We start from the raw sequence: 17,731 nt of genomic DNA, 5'->3' as shown, positions 1-17,731 counted from the left end.
ACAAGCACAGAAAGGCACAACAGCCTGGAAGGGCTCAGAGATCTCTTAGAAACACTTTGTTCTAGATGTTTCCGTGCTACATTTTATGGAGAAACTGAGGCACCGTTGCAGCTCTTGTTTCATTTTCTTCAACCACAAGGTGGTACTCACTCCATGTCGTCGTTAGGACTGTTTGGCTGGTTCTGAGGGCCCACCCTGGGGCACAATGGAGGAGGGGGGAAGGCTGCTGGGTTCCCACATTTCCTGATCTGCCAGATGAAGCCCCAAGCTCACAGTGAGAACAGAAACCTTTCATTTGGGCCCTGGGCTCCTGACACCAATTCAAAGCCTAAGAGCGAAGACTCTAGAGACTCTCTGGACTCAGATTAGAAATAGTTGATTTCAACCCTCACACTGGAGAGCCGAGAAAAGTGAGGCCTATGGTGACTAGGTGAGTTCATGGCAGACCCTCTGGCTTTGCATGTGGAGGCTTTGCTCCCCAGCCCTCAGGGGAGGGGGATCCTGGGCTGACCCTACCCCAGGCCACACACAGCTTGGAGGACATACATTCCCTGAAGACAAGGTGGGGAGGGGCTCAAGGAGGGCAAGGTCCTGAAAACAATGGGTGTGCAGACCTGAGGTGGGCTGAAAAAGCAGAGCCTCTGCCCTCGGACTGACCAGCTGGGCATTCTCGGGGGACTTACCCAACCTCTCCCAACTCGAGTTTCCAGGTCAGGAAATGCCTAATAACGCACGTAGAGTGCCTCCTTAGTGTCCACTGGACAGTTTAGTCCTCACAAGTCTGCCCCTTTCTATCAGGGTCTGGGGGTTCAGTTCTTTCCATTCACTCAGGCAAGTTAGTTCACCTGTCAGAACCTCCAGCTTCCTCATGAGTACATGGGAGTAGTAACAGTCCCTCCCTCATGGGGCTGTGGCAGGGATGAAATGAGTTAATAAATGCAACACTGGGCCCACAGTAAATGTTCTAAGGGTCTTTTTATTTGCATTCCAGTGACTGAGTACCGGGGCTGCCAAATGTCTGCAGCAATATCACACGAGGGAGTGCAATGTCCACGGAGTGCCTACGATGAGCCAGTGCCAGCCCCCACCCTCCCCCGGGGGTTGCTGATCCTTTCTCCTCTGCCAGGGAATACTTGTGTTGCACCAGCTTGGGACAGGGTGGCCGAAGACCTGGAGGCCGTCTTTAACCAGGCTTCAGCCAGCTTAGGACCCAGGTGACGGTGACCACTGTGGCCAGAGTCGGATCATCGCCAGTCCCCATGGCTGATCACAGGGCCTTGGGTAAAGGGAGGCCAGAAACACCGAGAGCCTTGTCCTCGGTCCTTGCCCTCTGCCAGATGGTGGTGGTGGCGCGGGAACAATAATAAGGATGTTTAATGAGCACACACTAAGAGCTTTACAGGGACTAACTCAGTTAATCCTGCCATCCGACCCATGAGTTACCATCCCCATCTAGGTGAGGAAAATGAGGCTCAGAGGTTTTCAGCTTGCCCAGCTCACACCGCCAGTCGGCGGGGAAGGGCTGACAATAGAACCCAGGCAGGACTGGCGGCTGCCGTCCCCGGCCCCACGCCACTGCACCACCCGGCCTCCTCCTGCTGGCCCCCAGCCAGCCTCCCGTGCGCGGAATCCGCAAAGAAGTCCCGACTTCAGTCCGCAGCCGAAGGCTCCTTTCGATCGCGGAGCTGAGCTGCCTCCTGCCTCCTCCCTCTCTGCCCCCTTCCTCCCAGGTTTCCAGGAGGGAGTTGGCGGCGGGGGTGTGGGGTTAGCGCCCCGCGCCCCGCTAGCCCCGCGCCCCCCGCGGCCGATCCGGCCCCCACCCCGCGCCGCCCGGTCCCGACCCCATTACAGCGTGTGGGCGGCGATCCAGCAGGAGGAGGCGCAGATCCACAGGCCGAAGGAGATGCAGACGCGGTGGCGGGCGAAGCAGCGGTCCAGGTAGTCCCAGTCCCAGAGCGCGGGCGCGGGCGCGGGCGCGGGGCTGGCAGCCTCCCCCATGGCTCTCCGGCTCCGCCCGGCCCGGGCCCCAGCCTCCCGCGTGGCGGGGCCCGGGCGCCGCCCGCCCGCGCTGCCGCCCCGCGCCCCCTTCCCCCGGCCCGGTGCCCCCGCGGCGGCGGCGGCCCCGGCAGAGCGCACGGCCGCGGCCCGGAGATGGGCGCGGGCAGCGGCGGCGGCGCGAGGGAAAAGTTTCCGGCACCGCGCGTCTCCCCACCCGGCGCGCTATTGTCGGGGGTCGGCGGGCCAGAGGCCGCCCCCCAGCGGCGGGAGCGGGCAGCGGCCTCCGCACAAAGGCTGCGGCCCCCGCCCCCCGACAGCCGCGGCGGCGCCGCTCGCGGACCCCTTGCGGTCCCCCACCCCGCGACCTGGCGGCCAGAGCCGAATACCGTGAACCGGGGGGTACGGTACAAGGCACTTCGCTCATTAAGCACCCCATTTTCTGAACCGAGCGATACACCTACTTCGTGCCTGGCGCAGCCCTTGGGTGCTGGGGATCCTGGGGGTGAGCGGGCGGTCTGAGCCTTCTGAGGGTGCAAAAGAAAGGCTGCGGTGGGAGGCCGGGCAGGAGGACACAACCCCCCTCATCCCCCCCCCCGCCACCCCCGCATCTTGTCTCCATTGTCAGAAGCCGTCAGCGACTCCCCACCCCTACCCCCAACGGAGTCGCCCAAGCCAGACTTCCAGAAGTCACCCTAGAAGGTGCCCAGTGAGCCGAGGAGGCGGGTGGTCTTGGCCAGCCTGCTGTCCCATCCTGCCACATTGCCACACAATGCTGGTACACAGAGCTCCTCTTGAAAACAAGCTATTACCATTTTAAAATTTCCTTGTTGATTTTAGTAAGTTTGCTTAAAGAACAGGTGACCGTATCACTTTGGTTTTTTCGTTTTCAAAAATAGCAGCTTTATGGAGATCTCATTCCTATACCATAAAATTCACCTGCTAAAGTGTACAATTCAGTGGTTGTTAGTGTATCCACATAGTCGTGCAACCACCACCACTATCTAATTTAACAACATTTTCCTCACTTGCCAGGAAGCCAGTACTCATTAGCAATTACTTTCCCCTCCACACTGGCAGCCTTAGGCAACCCCAAATCTACCTGCTGTCTCTAAGGGTTTGTCTGTTCTGGAAATTCTATTATTTATTTATTTAAAGATTTTATTTATTTATTTGTGACAGAGAGAGCACACAAGCCAGGGGAGGGGCAGGCAGAGGGAGAAGCAGGCTCCCGGCTGAGCAAGAAGCCGGATGCGGGGCTCGATCCCAGGAGTCTGGGATGGTGACCTGAGCCGAAGACAGATGCTTAACCGACTGAGCCACCCAGGCATTCCTCTTCTGGAAATTCTATCTAAAGGCAGTCCCATCCAATAAGTGAGCTTTTTGTGACTTCTTTCACTCAGCATAGTGTTTTTAAGGTTCATCCATGCTGTAGAGTGTGTCAGAACTTCCTTTCTTTTTATGGCTGAATAATATTCCATTGTGTGGATATATCACATTTTATTTCTCCATTCATCAGTTGGCGGACACTTGGGTTGTTTGCACGTTTTGGTTCTTATGAATAATGCTGCTGTGAACATTTGTGTAAAAGGTTTTGTGTGGACAGAGGTTTTCAGTTCTCTTGGGCATGTCCCTAGGAGTGGAATTGCTGGGGCTCCTGGTAACTGTGTTTGAGGTTTTGAGGAACTGCCAGACTGTTTTCCAAAGTGGCTACATTACTTTATATTTAAAGTTATGACCACTCACAGGAGAAATGAAACACCATTTGTCAGACATTTTCAGGCTAGGAGCTGAGGACGGGGTTTTTTTGTTGTTGTTTTAAAAGATTTTATTTTATTTATTTGAGAGAGAAAGAGTGTGAGAGAGGGCATGAGCGGGTTTGGGGGGGAGTGGGGAGGGGCAGAGGGAGAAGCAGACTCCCCCTGAGCAGGGAGCCAGACACCAGGCTCCACCCCAGGACCCTGAGATCATGACCTGTGCCGAAGGCAGGTGCTTAACTAACTGGCCACCCAGGCGCCTCTGAGGACATGTTTTTGAGAAAAACGGACAAGTCTCTACGTTCATGGAGCTTACGGTCCAGTAGGAGAGAGAGACATCAAACAAGCAATAGAACAAGCAAAAGCAAAATGAAAATATGTTATTCAAAAGAAGGGGCCAAAATTAAAATATGGAAATGATTAAGATAAAGTGATATAAAATGAACACCAACTAAGGCAAGATTAAAAGGTTAAATTAAAAGGAAAAAATCTCTCTCACTTTTTCTCAAATACATAAAATCTTAAAAAAATAAATAAAAGGAAAAAATATAGTAGCCAGGTTTCTCATAGACATAAACAAATACCCACAGTCTGATGGCCCTGCCTGATGGTTCTTTGTGGGTTCTTCGGGCACACCTGTGGATACTGACCTGTGATTCCTTGGATCCTGGGTTCCTCTGGTGACATGGCCTACCTACTGTTCCCAAAAGAGAATCCATTCCAAGAACTATGTTGCTAAAACGAGGACAAACCCTGCCTGTGTCCTCTCACAAGGTTCCCGCAGGGCACAGCTACCTTATGCTCTGCTTTGTTGAGGCTTGAAGACGCCAGAATTTAATTTGATTTGCTTCTTATTAGGACTTCCCTGTCCCTCAGGCTCAGTATAAGCCCTTGGAGGCTGGGCCCAGTTGAACAAATTGCTTCATTCCTCCCCACCCCACCCTGGACCAGGTTTACACACCTCAGCAGTTTTTCCTTAGAGTGGCTAGTTCTCAGCCTTTCCAGTGAACTCTTTGAGAATTTGGAGAAAACCTCAACCCTAAAAATTAGGAACATGTGTGCACACCCACGCAGTTGTTCATATAATCTTAAGGAATTTGTGGAAGTCCTGAAATGCAACTATAGATTTTGTGGAAGTCGAGAACCCAGACAAAAAACCCCTCATGTAAGGGGCACTTGGGTGGCTCATTCGGTTAAGCGTCTGCCTTCCACTCGGGTCATGATCCCAGGGTCCTGGGGTCAAGTATTGCACTCCCTGCTCAGTGGAAAGCCTGCTTCCCCCTGCTTGTGCTCTCTCTCTCTCACTCTCGCTCTGTCTCAAATAAACAAATAAAATCTTAAAATCTTAAAAAAAACACAAAACCCTCATTTAAGGGGTTAAGCCCTGAGTCCCCTCCCAAAGCACTGGCGGCAGTGCGGCGCATAGACGGAGGTGTGGGGATCACTCAGCCGGCCTGTCAGAAAGCGTCCCTGCTGAATCCAGCTCTCTGGGCACGTGTGCTTGGAATCTGCACCGATCCATCATTTCCTGTGGCTGCTCTAACAGATGAGCATAAACTTAGTGGCTTAAAATAGCAGAAATATATTCCCTCCCGGTTCTGAAAGCAGGTTCCCTGGACCACAATCAAGGGGACTCTAGAAGGGGAATCCATTCATTGTCTCGCTTCATCCCCTGTCTGGGGGCTGCCAGCGCTCCTTGCTTGAGGCCTCATCACTTAACTCCGTCTCTCCCTCCGTGCTCACGCTGGCCTCGTCTTGTGTCCGATCTCCCTGTCTCTTTCCTATAAAGATTGCATTTGTGACCTGCTCAGATCATCCACGTTACACCCCCCATCTCAAGACCCTTAACCAAATCACATGTGTGGACTCGTTTCCCATATAAGGTTCCAGGGATTATGAGCTGGTATTTTGGGGGGCCATTAGTCAGCCTACAACACTGCCTTCCCACAAGCTTCCTGTGCGATTCTTATGAGAAATGCGGGCTTGTGGAGATGGCCCTCAATGGGGGCGGACCGGTTGTGGGGAGCTCAGCCCCTGGACACGTTGGCTCATAGGAAAATGCAATGGGAAGAATGTGGGCTTTGGAGCCTTCTGAAGCGGTCCTCCCTGCCCAGGCTGCTCTGTGTCCTGGTCCTGGAGGGGCACTGGGCCTATACTCCTCCTCAACAAGCACACCCTTCCGAGCGGGATGAGTGCTGTCTTTCTGCCAGGCTGGGAGCATCTTCAGCCAGGGCTGTCTAGTTCCTATCTGTATCCCCAGCACCTGACTCAGTGCCTAGCACGTAATAAGGAAAATAGTTGCTGAACGAATGATTTTTTTTTTTTAAGATTTTATTTATTTATTTGACAGAGAGAGAGAGAGAGAGCACAGATAGGCAGAGCGGTAGGCAGAGGGAGAAGCAGACTCGCTGCTGAGCAGGGAGCCTGATGCGGGGCTCGACCCCAGGACCCTGGGATCATGACCTGAGCCGAAGGCAGGCGCTTAACTGACTGAGCCACTCAGGTGCCCCATGAATGTATTTTAAAAAAAAAGATTTATCTATTTTATAGAGAAAGAGAGAGAAACACGAGTGGGAGGGGCAGAAAGAGAGGGAGAGTCTCAAGCAGACTCCCCAGTGAGTGCATAGCCCAGTTTGGGGCTCAATCCCAGGACCCCAAGATCATGACCTGAGCTGAAACCAAGAGTTGTATGCTCAACTGACTGCACCACCCAGTCAGTTGATATTTAATTATTAAAGATTTTATTTATTTGACAGAGCAAGAGAAAGGGGGAGAGAGCACAAGTAGGGGAAGCCGCAGCAGGAGAGGGAGAAGCAGGCTTCCCGCCGAGCAGGGAGCCCGATGCGGGGCTCGATGCCAGGACCCCTGGATCATGACCTGAGCCGAAGGCAGACGCCCAACGACTGAGCCACGCAGGCGCCCTGGACCGACGTGATATGTACTGTAGTAAGAGCATGTTTACGATGCTTCAGTGCCCCCACCATCGTGCGTGCGGGTGTGTTGGAAGGGCTTTTAAGAAACCCACAAGCGGGGCTTGGGCGGGTAAGCTTGCTTTTGGCACTAGGGTGGCACGAGCAAAAGCCGAAGCCCAGCAGGCGAGGTCCTGCAGCAAGGGAGGAGACGGGCAGGAGAGCAGGCCGCGCCACCCAGTCATCAGGGAAGCGGGACTTCATCCGGTCGGGAACACAGGGTTATATAGGTGAACCTACGCCCTTCCTGCTGTGAGGACCTCTCCCGAATTCTGCCAGGACCTTCCACAGGGCCTTTCACACAGTCGGCCCTCAGGAAGTGAATCAGTTCCTTCACCAGGCTCCTGGAGGCCCGGCAGCTGCCCCACCCAGAAGCTAAAGCTAATGTTCCTTTGGCCACGGTCCAGAGTTTGCCGAAAAGAAAAGCTAACAAGAGGACCGTCACACAGGTCCTCCCTCTGCGGCATTTCCTGTTGGCAGGGGCACTGAGCCCACAGGCTTTGTCCTGGACAAGGAAGGGCTGTGGCAGCCAGGACTGTCCTGCAGGAGCCGGCGGCCGGCGCAGCTGGAAGTGCCAGTCTCCTTGGGGGGACAGGCCGGCAGCTCAGTCGCTTCCCTTCTGAGGACCTGCTGCCCCCTGCCAGTGTCCCTGTAGGATGTTTTATTTAGAGGAAGGGCTCGTGGCTGCTACTCAAACAGCAACATTAAAAAAGGCTCTCTGCCAGTTGGATTTACCTGCTAGCAACATAGCAATCAATTCTCAGAGGATGCCTTTTGAAATAATGGCATTTCCAAATCTGAATCAGGCCCACTGTGGACATGCTGGACTGTCATGAGAGAAGCAGGTGGTAGGACTGTCAGGGTCCTTGGTTCTTTAACCTCCACCGTCAACTCACTGTTTGGTCTTGTGAAAATTCTACTTTTGGTTCCCCCTCAAGTTCTTCATTAATAACACCCTTTTGCTGAAAGTCACTTACTTCACAATGCTCAGAAGCTAGGCAAGGGCTAATGGAACTCATAGATGTTGAAACATTACATTAAGGAAATTTTTTAAGTAATCTCTACCCCCAGCGTAGGGCTCAAACTCACGCACTGAGAATCAAGTCGCATGCTCTACCGACTGAGCCAGCCAGGGGCCCCAGGTTACTCACCTTTTATTTAACTAATTAATTAATCAATTTATTTATTTATTTTTCTAAAGATTTTACTTATTTATTTGACAGAGACAGCTAGCTAGAGAGGGAACACAAGCAGGGGGAGTGGGAGAGGGAGAAGCAGGCTTCCCGCCGAGCAGGGAGTCCGATGCGGGGCTCGATCCCAGGACCCTGGGATCATGACCTGAGCCGAAGGCAGACGCTTAATGACTGAGCCACCCAGGCGCCCCGGTTACTCACCTTTTAAAGAGCCAACTAAATAGAATTCAGTACTTGAATATTTGCAACTCTTAGTTACTTACCTACTTTACAAGTAGCCAAGATGTACAAATTATAAATATGAAACCCACCCCTTTCTTCCCCCACTCTCCTGAAAAAATTCTGAAACCTTTGATTGTTGGGTCAGGCAAGAGTTAAAAGTCATTACTGTTATCAATTAACTTCTGAAGTTGTTACTAGTCACAGTTTAAGTGCCTAATAGTCACATCTGGCTGTAGTTACCTATAGGATAGCACAGATTATAGAACATTTATTTGCACTGTAGCCAGAAAGTTCTATTTGACGACCCCCATATTACAACATCTATAGCAGCACAACTTTTAGAAATCAAAACCCTTTGGAAAATAATGATGTATCTGTGTAGGTTCACTGTTAACAGATGCACCACTGTGGTGCGGGGTGTTCAGGGTGGGGGAGGCTGTGCATATGTGGGGACTGGCGAATATGGGAACTCTGTACTTAACTGCTTAATATTGCTGCGAGCCAAACACTGTTCTAGAAAATAGTTAATTAAAAATTAAAAAAAAACCCTGCAAAAACATCTACATGTCCATCAATAATAGAACCATAAACTACCCTAGAGCAATGACAATTTATTATTTATCATATGTAAGACTATGGACGAATCTCACGATGTTGGATTAAAGAAGCCAGATACATGAGTACACAATGTAGACTGTGTATGTATCATACAAAATCTGGTGAAAAGGTCAGAATAGCGGTTACTCTTGGGAAGATCTGTTTGTGGCTGAAAGGAAGCACGGAATGTTGACCCTTCTGTGTCTTTTTTTTAAAGATTTTATTTATTTGACAGAGAGAACACAAGCAGGGGGAGTGGGAGCGGGAGAAGCAGGCTTGTGGGGCTCGATCCCAGGACCCTGGAACCATAGACCTGAGCCGAAGGCAGACACTTAACCAACTGAGCCACCCAGGTGCCCTGACCCTTCTGTGTCTTAATCAAGGTGCTGGTTGCATCAATGTGTTGTTTGTGAAAAGTCAGCTATCTATACTCTTACGATTGTGTGCTTTCTGTATACATATCACACTTCAATATAACATTTAAAAGATGTATTCAGAGTCTACTGTGTACTGGGCACTTTTCACTTACATAATGCCTTTCACTTTGAGATTGCTCAAAATTGGTTTCCCTTCATATCAGAGTCTTTTGAAAGCAAAATCTTTCCTTTCTCTAGGGCCCTCTTCACCCTCAACTGGTCAATAGTATGATGAACACGACAGACAACAAATGGTTAAGGGTGGATATTTTGAATGATTTTTCCTCACTTCTCCACAAAGACGTTAGAGGTATGGCATTAAACAGATTTCTGGCTTGCTGCCATATTTTCCAGTTTACCTACGAAGAAAGCATATGTTGCTACTGATATCTTGACCAAAACCTTAACTTCCTTCTAGTTTCCCAAAAAGTAAACAGATGACAGATGTGTACCAGGTTCTACTTTAAAAGGACAGTATATTTCTTGTAATAAAATGCTGGGAAAAAATTCAAAACCATAAAGTGATAATGCTAATGACTGGAATTTATTTAGTCTAAAGTACTAACTGCTACAAGGGTGAGGATACCTACAAAAATTGAAAGGATGCTTCACAAGACACCCATTCTGGGCAGAAGCAAAGGTGAAACTAGAAAGCCCCCTTTCAGGGTGTCCTAGTTTTGGTTTTTCAGACTCTAAGCAGAGGACTTAGGTTTAGTTAATTTTCTTAAGTAGGCTCCAGACTTAAAGTGGAGCCCAACATGGGGCTTGAGCTCACAACTTGAGCTGAGATCGAGAGTTGGACGCTTAACTGACTGAGCCACCCAGCACCCTGTTCACTGTGGGCAAGTGGGGCTCAATCCCTCTGAGGGTGCAGTGAGGCACATGTACAATGTACGCACCGAGTGATAGGGAAGCCGGGGCACTTACCAACCAGCCCGTTCTTTACCAGTTGGCGGTTGCTCTGGGGGTGTTACATCCCCAGCCCTTCTAGATTGCCCTGTGTGCAGGCTGAGCAGGCTCCTGTGGGGCAGGAGAAAGGAATACAGGGCTTTGGTGGTGGAAAGACTTGCACAGGAACTGTCCACTGGGGCTGCAGGTGAACTCATAGTGGGCTAAGGGATATGGAGTGGTGTGGGGCATCCACAAAGACATCTCTTACTAGTAATACTTGCTAGAAAATTGAGTTAGATGCTCTTCACAATTGTTCCACATTCACAAAAATTAAATACCAAAGGTATACATCCAGAAATAAGCCCTCACACATTTATGTTCAATTCTTGGCAAGGGTGCCAAAACAATTCAATGGGTAAACACTAGTTTTTTCAACAAATGGTGTTGGGACTACTGGATACCATATGTAAAGAATGAAGTTGGTCCAACTACCTCACACCATATACAGTAACCCAAAATGGACCACAGACGTAAATCTATGAGCTAAAACTATAAAACTCTTAGTAAGAACATAGGGGGTAAATCTTAGTAACCTTGGATTTGTGAATAGTTTCTTAAATTTAACACCAAAAACACAAGCAACCAAAGAAAAAATGGATACATTTGGACTTCATCAAAATTAAAACTGCTCCAAGGGACACTGTAAGAAAATGAAGACACCCCACTGAATGGCAAATGACAGATCTGATAAGGGACTTGTACATACAATGTACAAAGGACCTTTGTAACTCAGTAACAAGATAACTCAATTAAAGAATAGGCAAAGGATCTCTTAATTGACATTCTTCCAAAGATGATATACAAGTGGCCAGTAAGCATATGAGAAGATGCTCAATCAACATCATTCGTTGTTAAGGGAATGCAAGTCAAAACCATGAGATACCACTTTGTACCCACTGGGATGGCCAAGACATAAAAAGACAGGTAGTAACAAGTGTTGACAAGGATATGGAGAAATGGGGGGCGCCTGGGTGGCTCAGTCGGTTAAGCATCTACCTTTGGCTCAGGTCATGATCCCAGGGTCCTGGGATGGAGCCCCGCATCGGGCTCCTTGCTCAGCGGGGAGCCTGCTTCTTCCTCTCCCTCTGCTGCTCCCACTTGTGCTCTCTCTCAAATAAATAAAATCTTAAAAAAAAAAAAAAAAGGATATGGAGAAATTAGAACCTGTTGATGGGAAATGTAAAATGGTGCAGCCATTCTGAAAAAGTCTAGTAGCTGCTCAAAAGGTTAAATATATTGCAGTTCCACTCCTATATACCTGATTAAAAAACCTGTGTCCACACAAAAACTTGCACACAAATGTTCAGAGCAGCATTATTTATAATATAAAGTGGAAACCCAAATGTCTTTTTAAATGATTTTATTTGAAAGCGCACAAGTGGGGGTAGCTGCAGAGGGAGAGGGAGAAGCAGACTCCCTGCTGAGCGCGGAGCACGAGGTGGAGCTGGATCGCAGGACCCTAGGACCCCAGGACCCCAGGACCCCAGGATCATGAGCTGAGCTGAGCTGAAGTCAGATGTTTAACTGACTGAGCCACCCAGGTGCCCCTGGAAACCCAAATGTCTTTTAACTGATAAATGGAATAAACAAAATGTGGTATATACATTCGATGGAATGTATTATTTGGTAATAAAAAGCAATGAAGTATGGAGAGATGTTAGAATACACGAACCTTGAAGACATCAGGCTAAGTGAAAGCCAGTCACAGGTCACACAGCTTATGATTCCATTTATTTGAATGTAAAGAAGAGGCAAGTCCATATATAAAGCAGATTAGTGGTTGCTTGGGGCTAGGGGGGTGAGAGGATTGGGAGCCAATAGCTAAAGGGTCCTGGGCCTCTTTTTGTGACAGTAATGTAGAATTCATTACAGTGATAGTTACACAACTCTGAATATACTAAGAACCATTGCACTGTATACTTTAAATTGGTGATTTTGCACGGTATATGAATCTCAATAAAACTGTTACAAAAATAATCAAGAGCATGGAAACATATGTACCTACTTTTTCTGTAAAGTCTCATGTTTTAGCTATTACACTATCATTAAAGCAAAACTTATTCTAAATCAGTACATGCTTTGTTCATTCAGTATGGAAGTTTCTCCCACACAACTGTGCCTGTTCTTCAGTAAATGGAACAAAGTATATTTTAACATGCCAATGCTGTTCCTCTACCAATGAGCTTTTTTTTTTACCGAGACGGTCTCATTTTTCTCAGATAAAAGGGAATGACTAGAAGTAGATTGTTGCAGATGGGATCAACACCATTTTAGAACCTCCTTAGCTTTGCCTCCTCTCAATTTGCCTCAGCCTTGGTCTGGAGTAACCTTTCACTCAGTATTTAAAGAATTAGAACACTAGCCCCTTACCTATTTATAAACCCTTCCTTGGCTTATCCAGTACTTTAGAGAAAACATCCAGAATCCTCCCCACACGCTCAAAGGCCCCATGTGGCGGCTCCTGCTAACGTCCTTCCTGCTTCAGGCCCTACTCCTGCTGTGGCCATTTTCCAGTGCCCTTTCCCGCCACACAGGAGGTGGGGTTTGTTAAATGAACAAGTGTACTTTTTTTATTCTCCAGGTGGAAAACATTTTCAAATATATCTTAAATTTATCATGGCCACATAGGGCAAGGCTTAACTGTGAATTCATAGATGAACTTTGAGGGTCTGTGTTTCTTATGGGAATGGGCACTTTTCTGGAGAAAGCATCCATAACTTCCATTAGATTTCCAAAAATACCTATCACACAAAACAAGGTAAGGAACTGAGTTAAGGGAATAATGAGGCTCACAGAAAAAGGGAGACAAAAGTAAAGTGAGAAGCTAAAACAGCCATTGTGTATTTATTACAAACAATGGCGCTATAAAAGGTAAACTGCCTTTGTCATTCTTGATGGTTGTAAGTACCAAGGAGATCAGGGATCCCTATGCCTAAAACAAAAACCCAAAAATCCCTGTAGTTAGCTACAGAAGACCGCATGCTTCCCTCTGTAATAGCGGCTCATGTTGATGGTGATTTTCCAAGAAGGCCGTGCTCTCCAGAAGCTTTTGAAAACTACACACGCCAGTCCCCCATTCCAAGATCTGATATGCCTTCTGCCATACCAGGGGTGTACTGGGTCTGTGTGAGGTTGAGAGTCATTAACGTAACTAATGTTCTCTAAAGAAGCCATCTAAAACTCAAACTGTTTAAAGAACGTGAAATGTCCAAATGGCAATGTATCTACATAAACCAGGAAAACATCTGTCAGTGGCAATTTAATTTTAGTATCTTAAAAAAAAAAAAACCAAACTCCAACTTACAAATTAGTATGCATCTGCGTATTTGTTCACACACACACACAACCATGTGTTCCCTCATCTTAGGTTCAGCCTTCTACAGGACGAGGTTTCTGGGGCTCCAAGATGACTGTGTTGTTCGCTGCTCCAAGGAGCCCCCCGTCTGGATACTGGTGTTTGGTGTGGCTGCGTGCCACGAGAGCAGCGTCCATTCTGTGCAATCACAGGCCAGAGCAGCTCCTGTTCTATTCCAGATGCACAGTGCAGAAGCCATTTCTGTTGCAGCCCAAGTTCATGTATCCAGGTGCTTATACAGTCGACGACTTTTCTCTTTTTTATTTCTGTTGCCATGTTTTTTCCAGGCCTTCCCAGCCCTGCTCTCAGCGCTCACAGTAGCTGCGGTCACCATGCCACTCCCAGGCTTGTAGCCCATCACAGCCTGCACTCCTTTGGTCAAAGCTCTCACATTTTCCTAGGAAGTAAGACAGCATTATTTGAGGTGTAAGCACAGGATTATTTATGGAGAACTCCAAGAACAACTAAATTCCACCTACTGATAAATAAACAAAATGTGGTCTATCCATTCAATGGAATACTATTTGGCAATAAAAAAAAGTGTGGATAATACATGGATGAACCTTGAAGTCACGATGCCAAGTTAAAGAAGCCAGTCACCAAAGGCCACAGAGTGGGCGATTCTATTTATAGGAAACGTCTGGGACAGGCCAATCTATCCAGGACAAAGTAGACGAGTGGTTGGCGGGGGTTGGAGGGAAGAGGGGAATAGTGAGTCACTGCTAATGGCTACAATGTTTCTTTCTAGAGTGAAAAAATGTTCTAAAATTATGGTGATAGTTGCACAACTCTGAATATACTACAAATTATTGAACTGCACTTTAAAAGGGTGAATTTTATGCTATGTGAAGGGGTATTTCAACAAAACTGCTATATAAAATGTGTTGGATCAGAGGGTAAGGGAAAACTTTAAAACTTACTTGATGGAAAAAAGTTTTATCAACTATATTTTCAATCTGTGTTGCTTTTTTATTTCTGCCTGGATGTACTTTCAGTTCGCCACCGTTTGTTTGGCTCTCTAGGAGTCGCTGGTGTTGCTGCTGAAAGGTCACAGGGTCTCTTCCAGGAGGAGGATGACAGTACAGAAGTTGACCCTACGAAGCCAACAAGAAGCGGAACAGCACATCACAGGTGCCATGTGTGTTATCGAGAAGAAAAAGTCCTCCGAGAAGACCTCTCCGCCAGGCGCCCTGACAAGCTTCCTGCTTTCTGATGTGAGCTGAGCGGAGTTCTGTCACCTACAACTGGAGAGCCCTAACGAAGACACCGACCGTGCTCCTTAACGTGTTCGGGAGGCCTCGCCGGCCCACAGCCCCCACACCAGAAAGAAATCTTTCTCCTCTGTGCTTTTTACCTTGTTTGCATTTCTACTAAAGTGTCCTTCAGTACGCTGACATGACTGTACTTAGGATAAATATTTTCCAAAACAAAAACCAGGACACAACTAGACAGCAGGATGATACTATGGGGATGTTGGGCTGGCCGTGGTTGCTCACTGGGCGCAAATTTTCTGCTTCCTGCTGTAAGCGCTCTATAAACTGTGGTTGGTTTTAACTCATCTTCTCATCTTCCATGGTTTTACAAGTGGTAAATGAATAAATAATTTATCCATACAAATATTCCATTAACTTCTTTCTTCCTGAACTGAAGGCAAGATTGTGCTGCCCAATTTGACTCCTGTGCTTCCCAGAGCTCTCCTGATGTGGCACTGAGGAGGGGGAACAAAGCCAAATCCTCATAACCAGTTATTACTGGAGACCCGGAAGGCTTGTTTGTGAAAAGAATTAAGCTTAATACTTAACAACTATTGGGGGTTAATTATGCGTCAGGCACTGAGCTTAGTGGTGTGTGTGTCTCCACATACATAGATTTTTCTCATTTACTTCCCATAACAATCTCATGAGATAGGTACTATTAATTCCTATTTTACTGATAAGGAAAACCCCAAACTTAGCATGTGTTCATTTGTAATACGAGAATGACCACCTCATGGACTTGTGTATTTTTAACGAGGTGACAACACGGAGAACATTTTGCACTGCCCTTAGCTGGGCTCGCTGGGAGTGCTGTTGTCACGAGGGGAAGTGCAGGGAGAAGGGCAGATGACCAGCTACGCTGCAGGGAGGGTGGGGACACAGCTGTCACAGGAACCAGCAAGGGCTTCGGGAGATGGAAAAACATTTTCTCACTTTCACTGAGGACATGCGTAGAGCCCTCTCCCTCGTGTTACGCTGTTGGTTACATGTAGGGTTCAGACGATGCTAGCTCCCCTGGATCAAGAATGCCTGGCCAAGGCGGCGGGTCCCCTCCCCCAGAAGAGCCGCTCAAACCTTGCCAATGCTGCCTCTCACTGATGACACTACCACCTCAGTGAGGAAGCATCTCCTCTCTAACTCAACAGGTTGCCGGCATCTAAAAGCACACCATGAGGACGAAGGCCTGTTTACTCCAGAGCAACAAGGAGCCGGGCTCACTTACGCTGACGTAGTCCTTCAGGATATAGCGAGCAGACCGCGGCTGGTCTGGCTGCCCATGCGCAGTCATGAATCCTCGCATGTCTGTGAGGAGAAATAGTGGTGCAAAACCCAAGTGAGAAGCCAGAACGTCACAACAAAGACAACCGACGTGACGGAAGTTTAGTCTAACTATGCATGCTGAATTGCTAGTTTTTAAAAATTTTTTTAAAAGATTTTATTCATTCCTTTGAGGGTGGGGGGAGAGCATGAGCAGAGGGGAGAGGCAGAGGGAGAAGCAGACTCCCTGCTGAGTCGGGAGTCCAACATGGGGCTCACTCCCAGGACCTGGAGATCACAACCTGAGCTGAAGGCAGACACTTAACCATCTGAGCCACCCAGATGCTTTAAAAAAGCAACTATCATGGTAGAAGATAATCTGGTTAGCACCATAAAGACATCTGAGAATCCAGGTAAACAGACGATATTGTTCTGATACCCTAGCACCAAGCGGTAACGTTCAATTTCTCTCTACTCCAGTTATTTCTTTCATCTCTTGATTTTAAAAACATTTAATCACGGAGGCTACCTGTAGAATGCTATGTTGTCACTATTATTAGCAAAACCAAAAGCAATACAGTAAGCCTCTTTTTGTTTAGTGATGTATCTATGCTTTTTCCAGTTTCTCCAACATACTATACAGACCCCTCTAATACTGACTCAGTTAGAGGGAGTAGCAGAGCACAGTGGTTAAGAATATGGGCTTTGGCAGACAGGTGGGGTTCAAAACTCAGCTTCCTCACCTAGTAGCTGTGTAGTAGGCTCTGTCATGTTTAGAAGGAAATGGTGAGAATCTTAGTTCACATAATACACAAAAACACATTTAGGCAGATTAAAAATCTAAAGATTAAAAAAAAAAAGATATTAGAGGGAAACAATTTTGTCCTTCTGAGATAGGGAAGGCCCTCCCCAAGTAAAACACCAAACCTCATCAAGCCAAAAAGGAAAAAAAAAAAAAGGCTATTAAAATTGGTAATGTCTACAGGGTTAAAGAAACCACAAAGGACTCCTACAAATCATTAAGACAACAAAAGATGCATAGCAAATGGTGATTCCCAGAAGAAACAGAAATGGCTAACGTATGGACAGATGTCCCATTTCACTAGTACTTAAAGATATGCAAATTAGGTTAGTTAGCAACATCTTTTAAAATGAACTGTCAGAAACTATGCTTTACAGACCTGCAGATGATCCTAGAAACTGTACATATGTGGTCATCCATTTTTATTCTGATTTTATCAGATTTAGATGACAAATCTTAAAAAACTCAAACTCAATTACTTTTCATTTTATCTTATCTGGAAGTCAAACTAAATGGGAAGTCTGGTGGAAGTCCACCTTTCCCCATCTTTCAGGCGCTGGCACCAGAGAGATGTCTGGATTATGAAATGGGTTCTCATCCAGGCTACACCACTGACCAGACACCACCGTGGATAAGTCATTTCATGCTCTGATTTCAGATTGTCTTAAAAAAAAAGGAGGCGAAAGGTGGCATGATTTTTAAGGTCTTTTCTAGTTCTGTGATTTTGTGACTATACCAGTCTCATCCAAACTGCTTAGTATTTATCCTCTTTAAAGTCTCCCAACTAAACTAGGTTCAAGTTCTGGTTTAAGTGTGTTTCATATCAAATCACCTTTCTCTGCGAGAAAGATACAAGTTTTTTCTCTTCGTATCAAATCACTCAATAACCTGAACTCCTTCCCTGTTGGTGGCAGTTCCTTTAAAGGCATGCCACAGATGTATGGAAATGTTTCTAACATTG

General features: G+C 47.3%; 2 protein-coding genes and 1 long non-coding RNA gene across 27 annotated transcripts in view; 1 reads left to right on the top strand and 2 right to left on the bottom strand.

The window, feature by feature from the left end:
- Positions 1-2,601, bottom strand: part of TMEM44 (transmembrane protein 44) — a 37,731-nt gene extending 35,130 nt beyond the window's left edge. For 7 of the 21 annotated variants that reach the window (XR_010407618.1, XR_010407638.1, XM_064579160.1 and 4 more), the window contains exon 1: positions 1,850-2,163. Coding sequence is in view for 18 of the 21 variants with exons in the window: in XM_064579160.1 (XP_064435230.1) it covers positions 1,850-1,998 (149 nt within the window). In the remaining 3 variants the exon portion in view is untranslated. Of the gene's footprint in view, positions 1-1,849; positions 2,207-2,459 lie in introns of those variants that run through there. The other 14 variants (XM_064579404.1, XM_064579387.1, XM_064579546.1 and 11 more) reach the window with 7 other exon arrangements.
- On the top strand, positions 1,796-17,427 carry LOC129045369 (uncharacterized). The gene is made up of 2 exons (XR_010407852.1): positions 1,796-1,938; positions 14,451-17,427. It is a non-coding gene; the product is annotated as an uncharacterized LOC129045369 (long non-coding RNA).
- LSG1 (large 60S subunit nuclear export GTPase 1) overlaps positions 8,882-17,731 on the bottom strand; it is a 32,978-nt gene continuing 24,128 nt past the window's right edge. Inside the window, exons 12-16 of one of the 5 annotated variants that reach the window (XR_010407594.1) lie at positions 15,934-16,013; positions 14,376-14,549; positions 13,405-13,852; positions 10,077-10,169; positions 8,915-9,508 (exon numbers count right to left, since the gene is read on the bottom strand). Coding sequence is in view for 2 of the 5 variants with exons in the window: in XM_045903132.3 (XP_045759088.1) it covers positions 13,673-13,852; positions 14,376-14,549; positions 15,934-16,013 (434 nt within the window). In the remaining 3 variants the exon portion in view is untranslated. The other 4 variants (XR_010407576.1, XR_010407585.1, XM_045903132.3 and 1 more) reach the window with 4 other exon arrangements.

The sequence above is a fragment of the Mirounga angustirostris genome, unplaced genomic scaffold, assembly GCF_029215605.1.
Source record: "Mirounga angustirostris isolate CCGP_5_RB_7025 unplaced genomic scaffold, mMirAng1.0.hap1 SCAF_1, whole genome shotgun sequence".
Classification (NCBI taxonomy): domain Eukaryota; kingdom Metazoa; phylum Chordata; class Mammalia; order Carnivora; family Phocidae; genus Mirounga; species Mirounga angustirostris.
The sequence above is the reverse complement of the archived record's forward strand: the minus strand, read 5'-3'. Positions and strand labels throughout refer to the sequence as shown.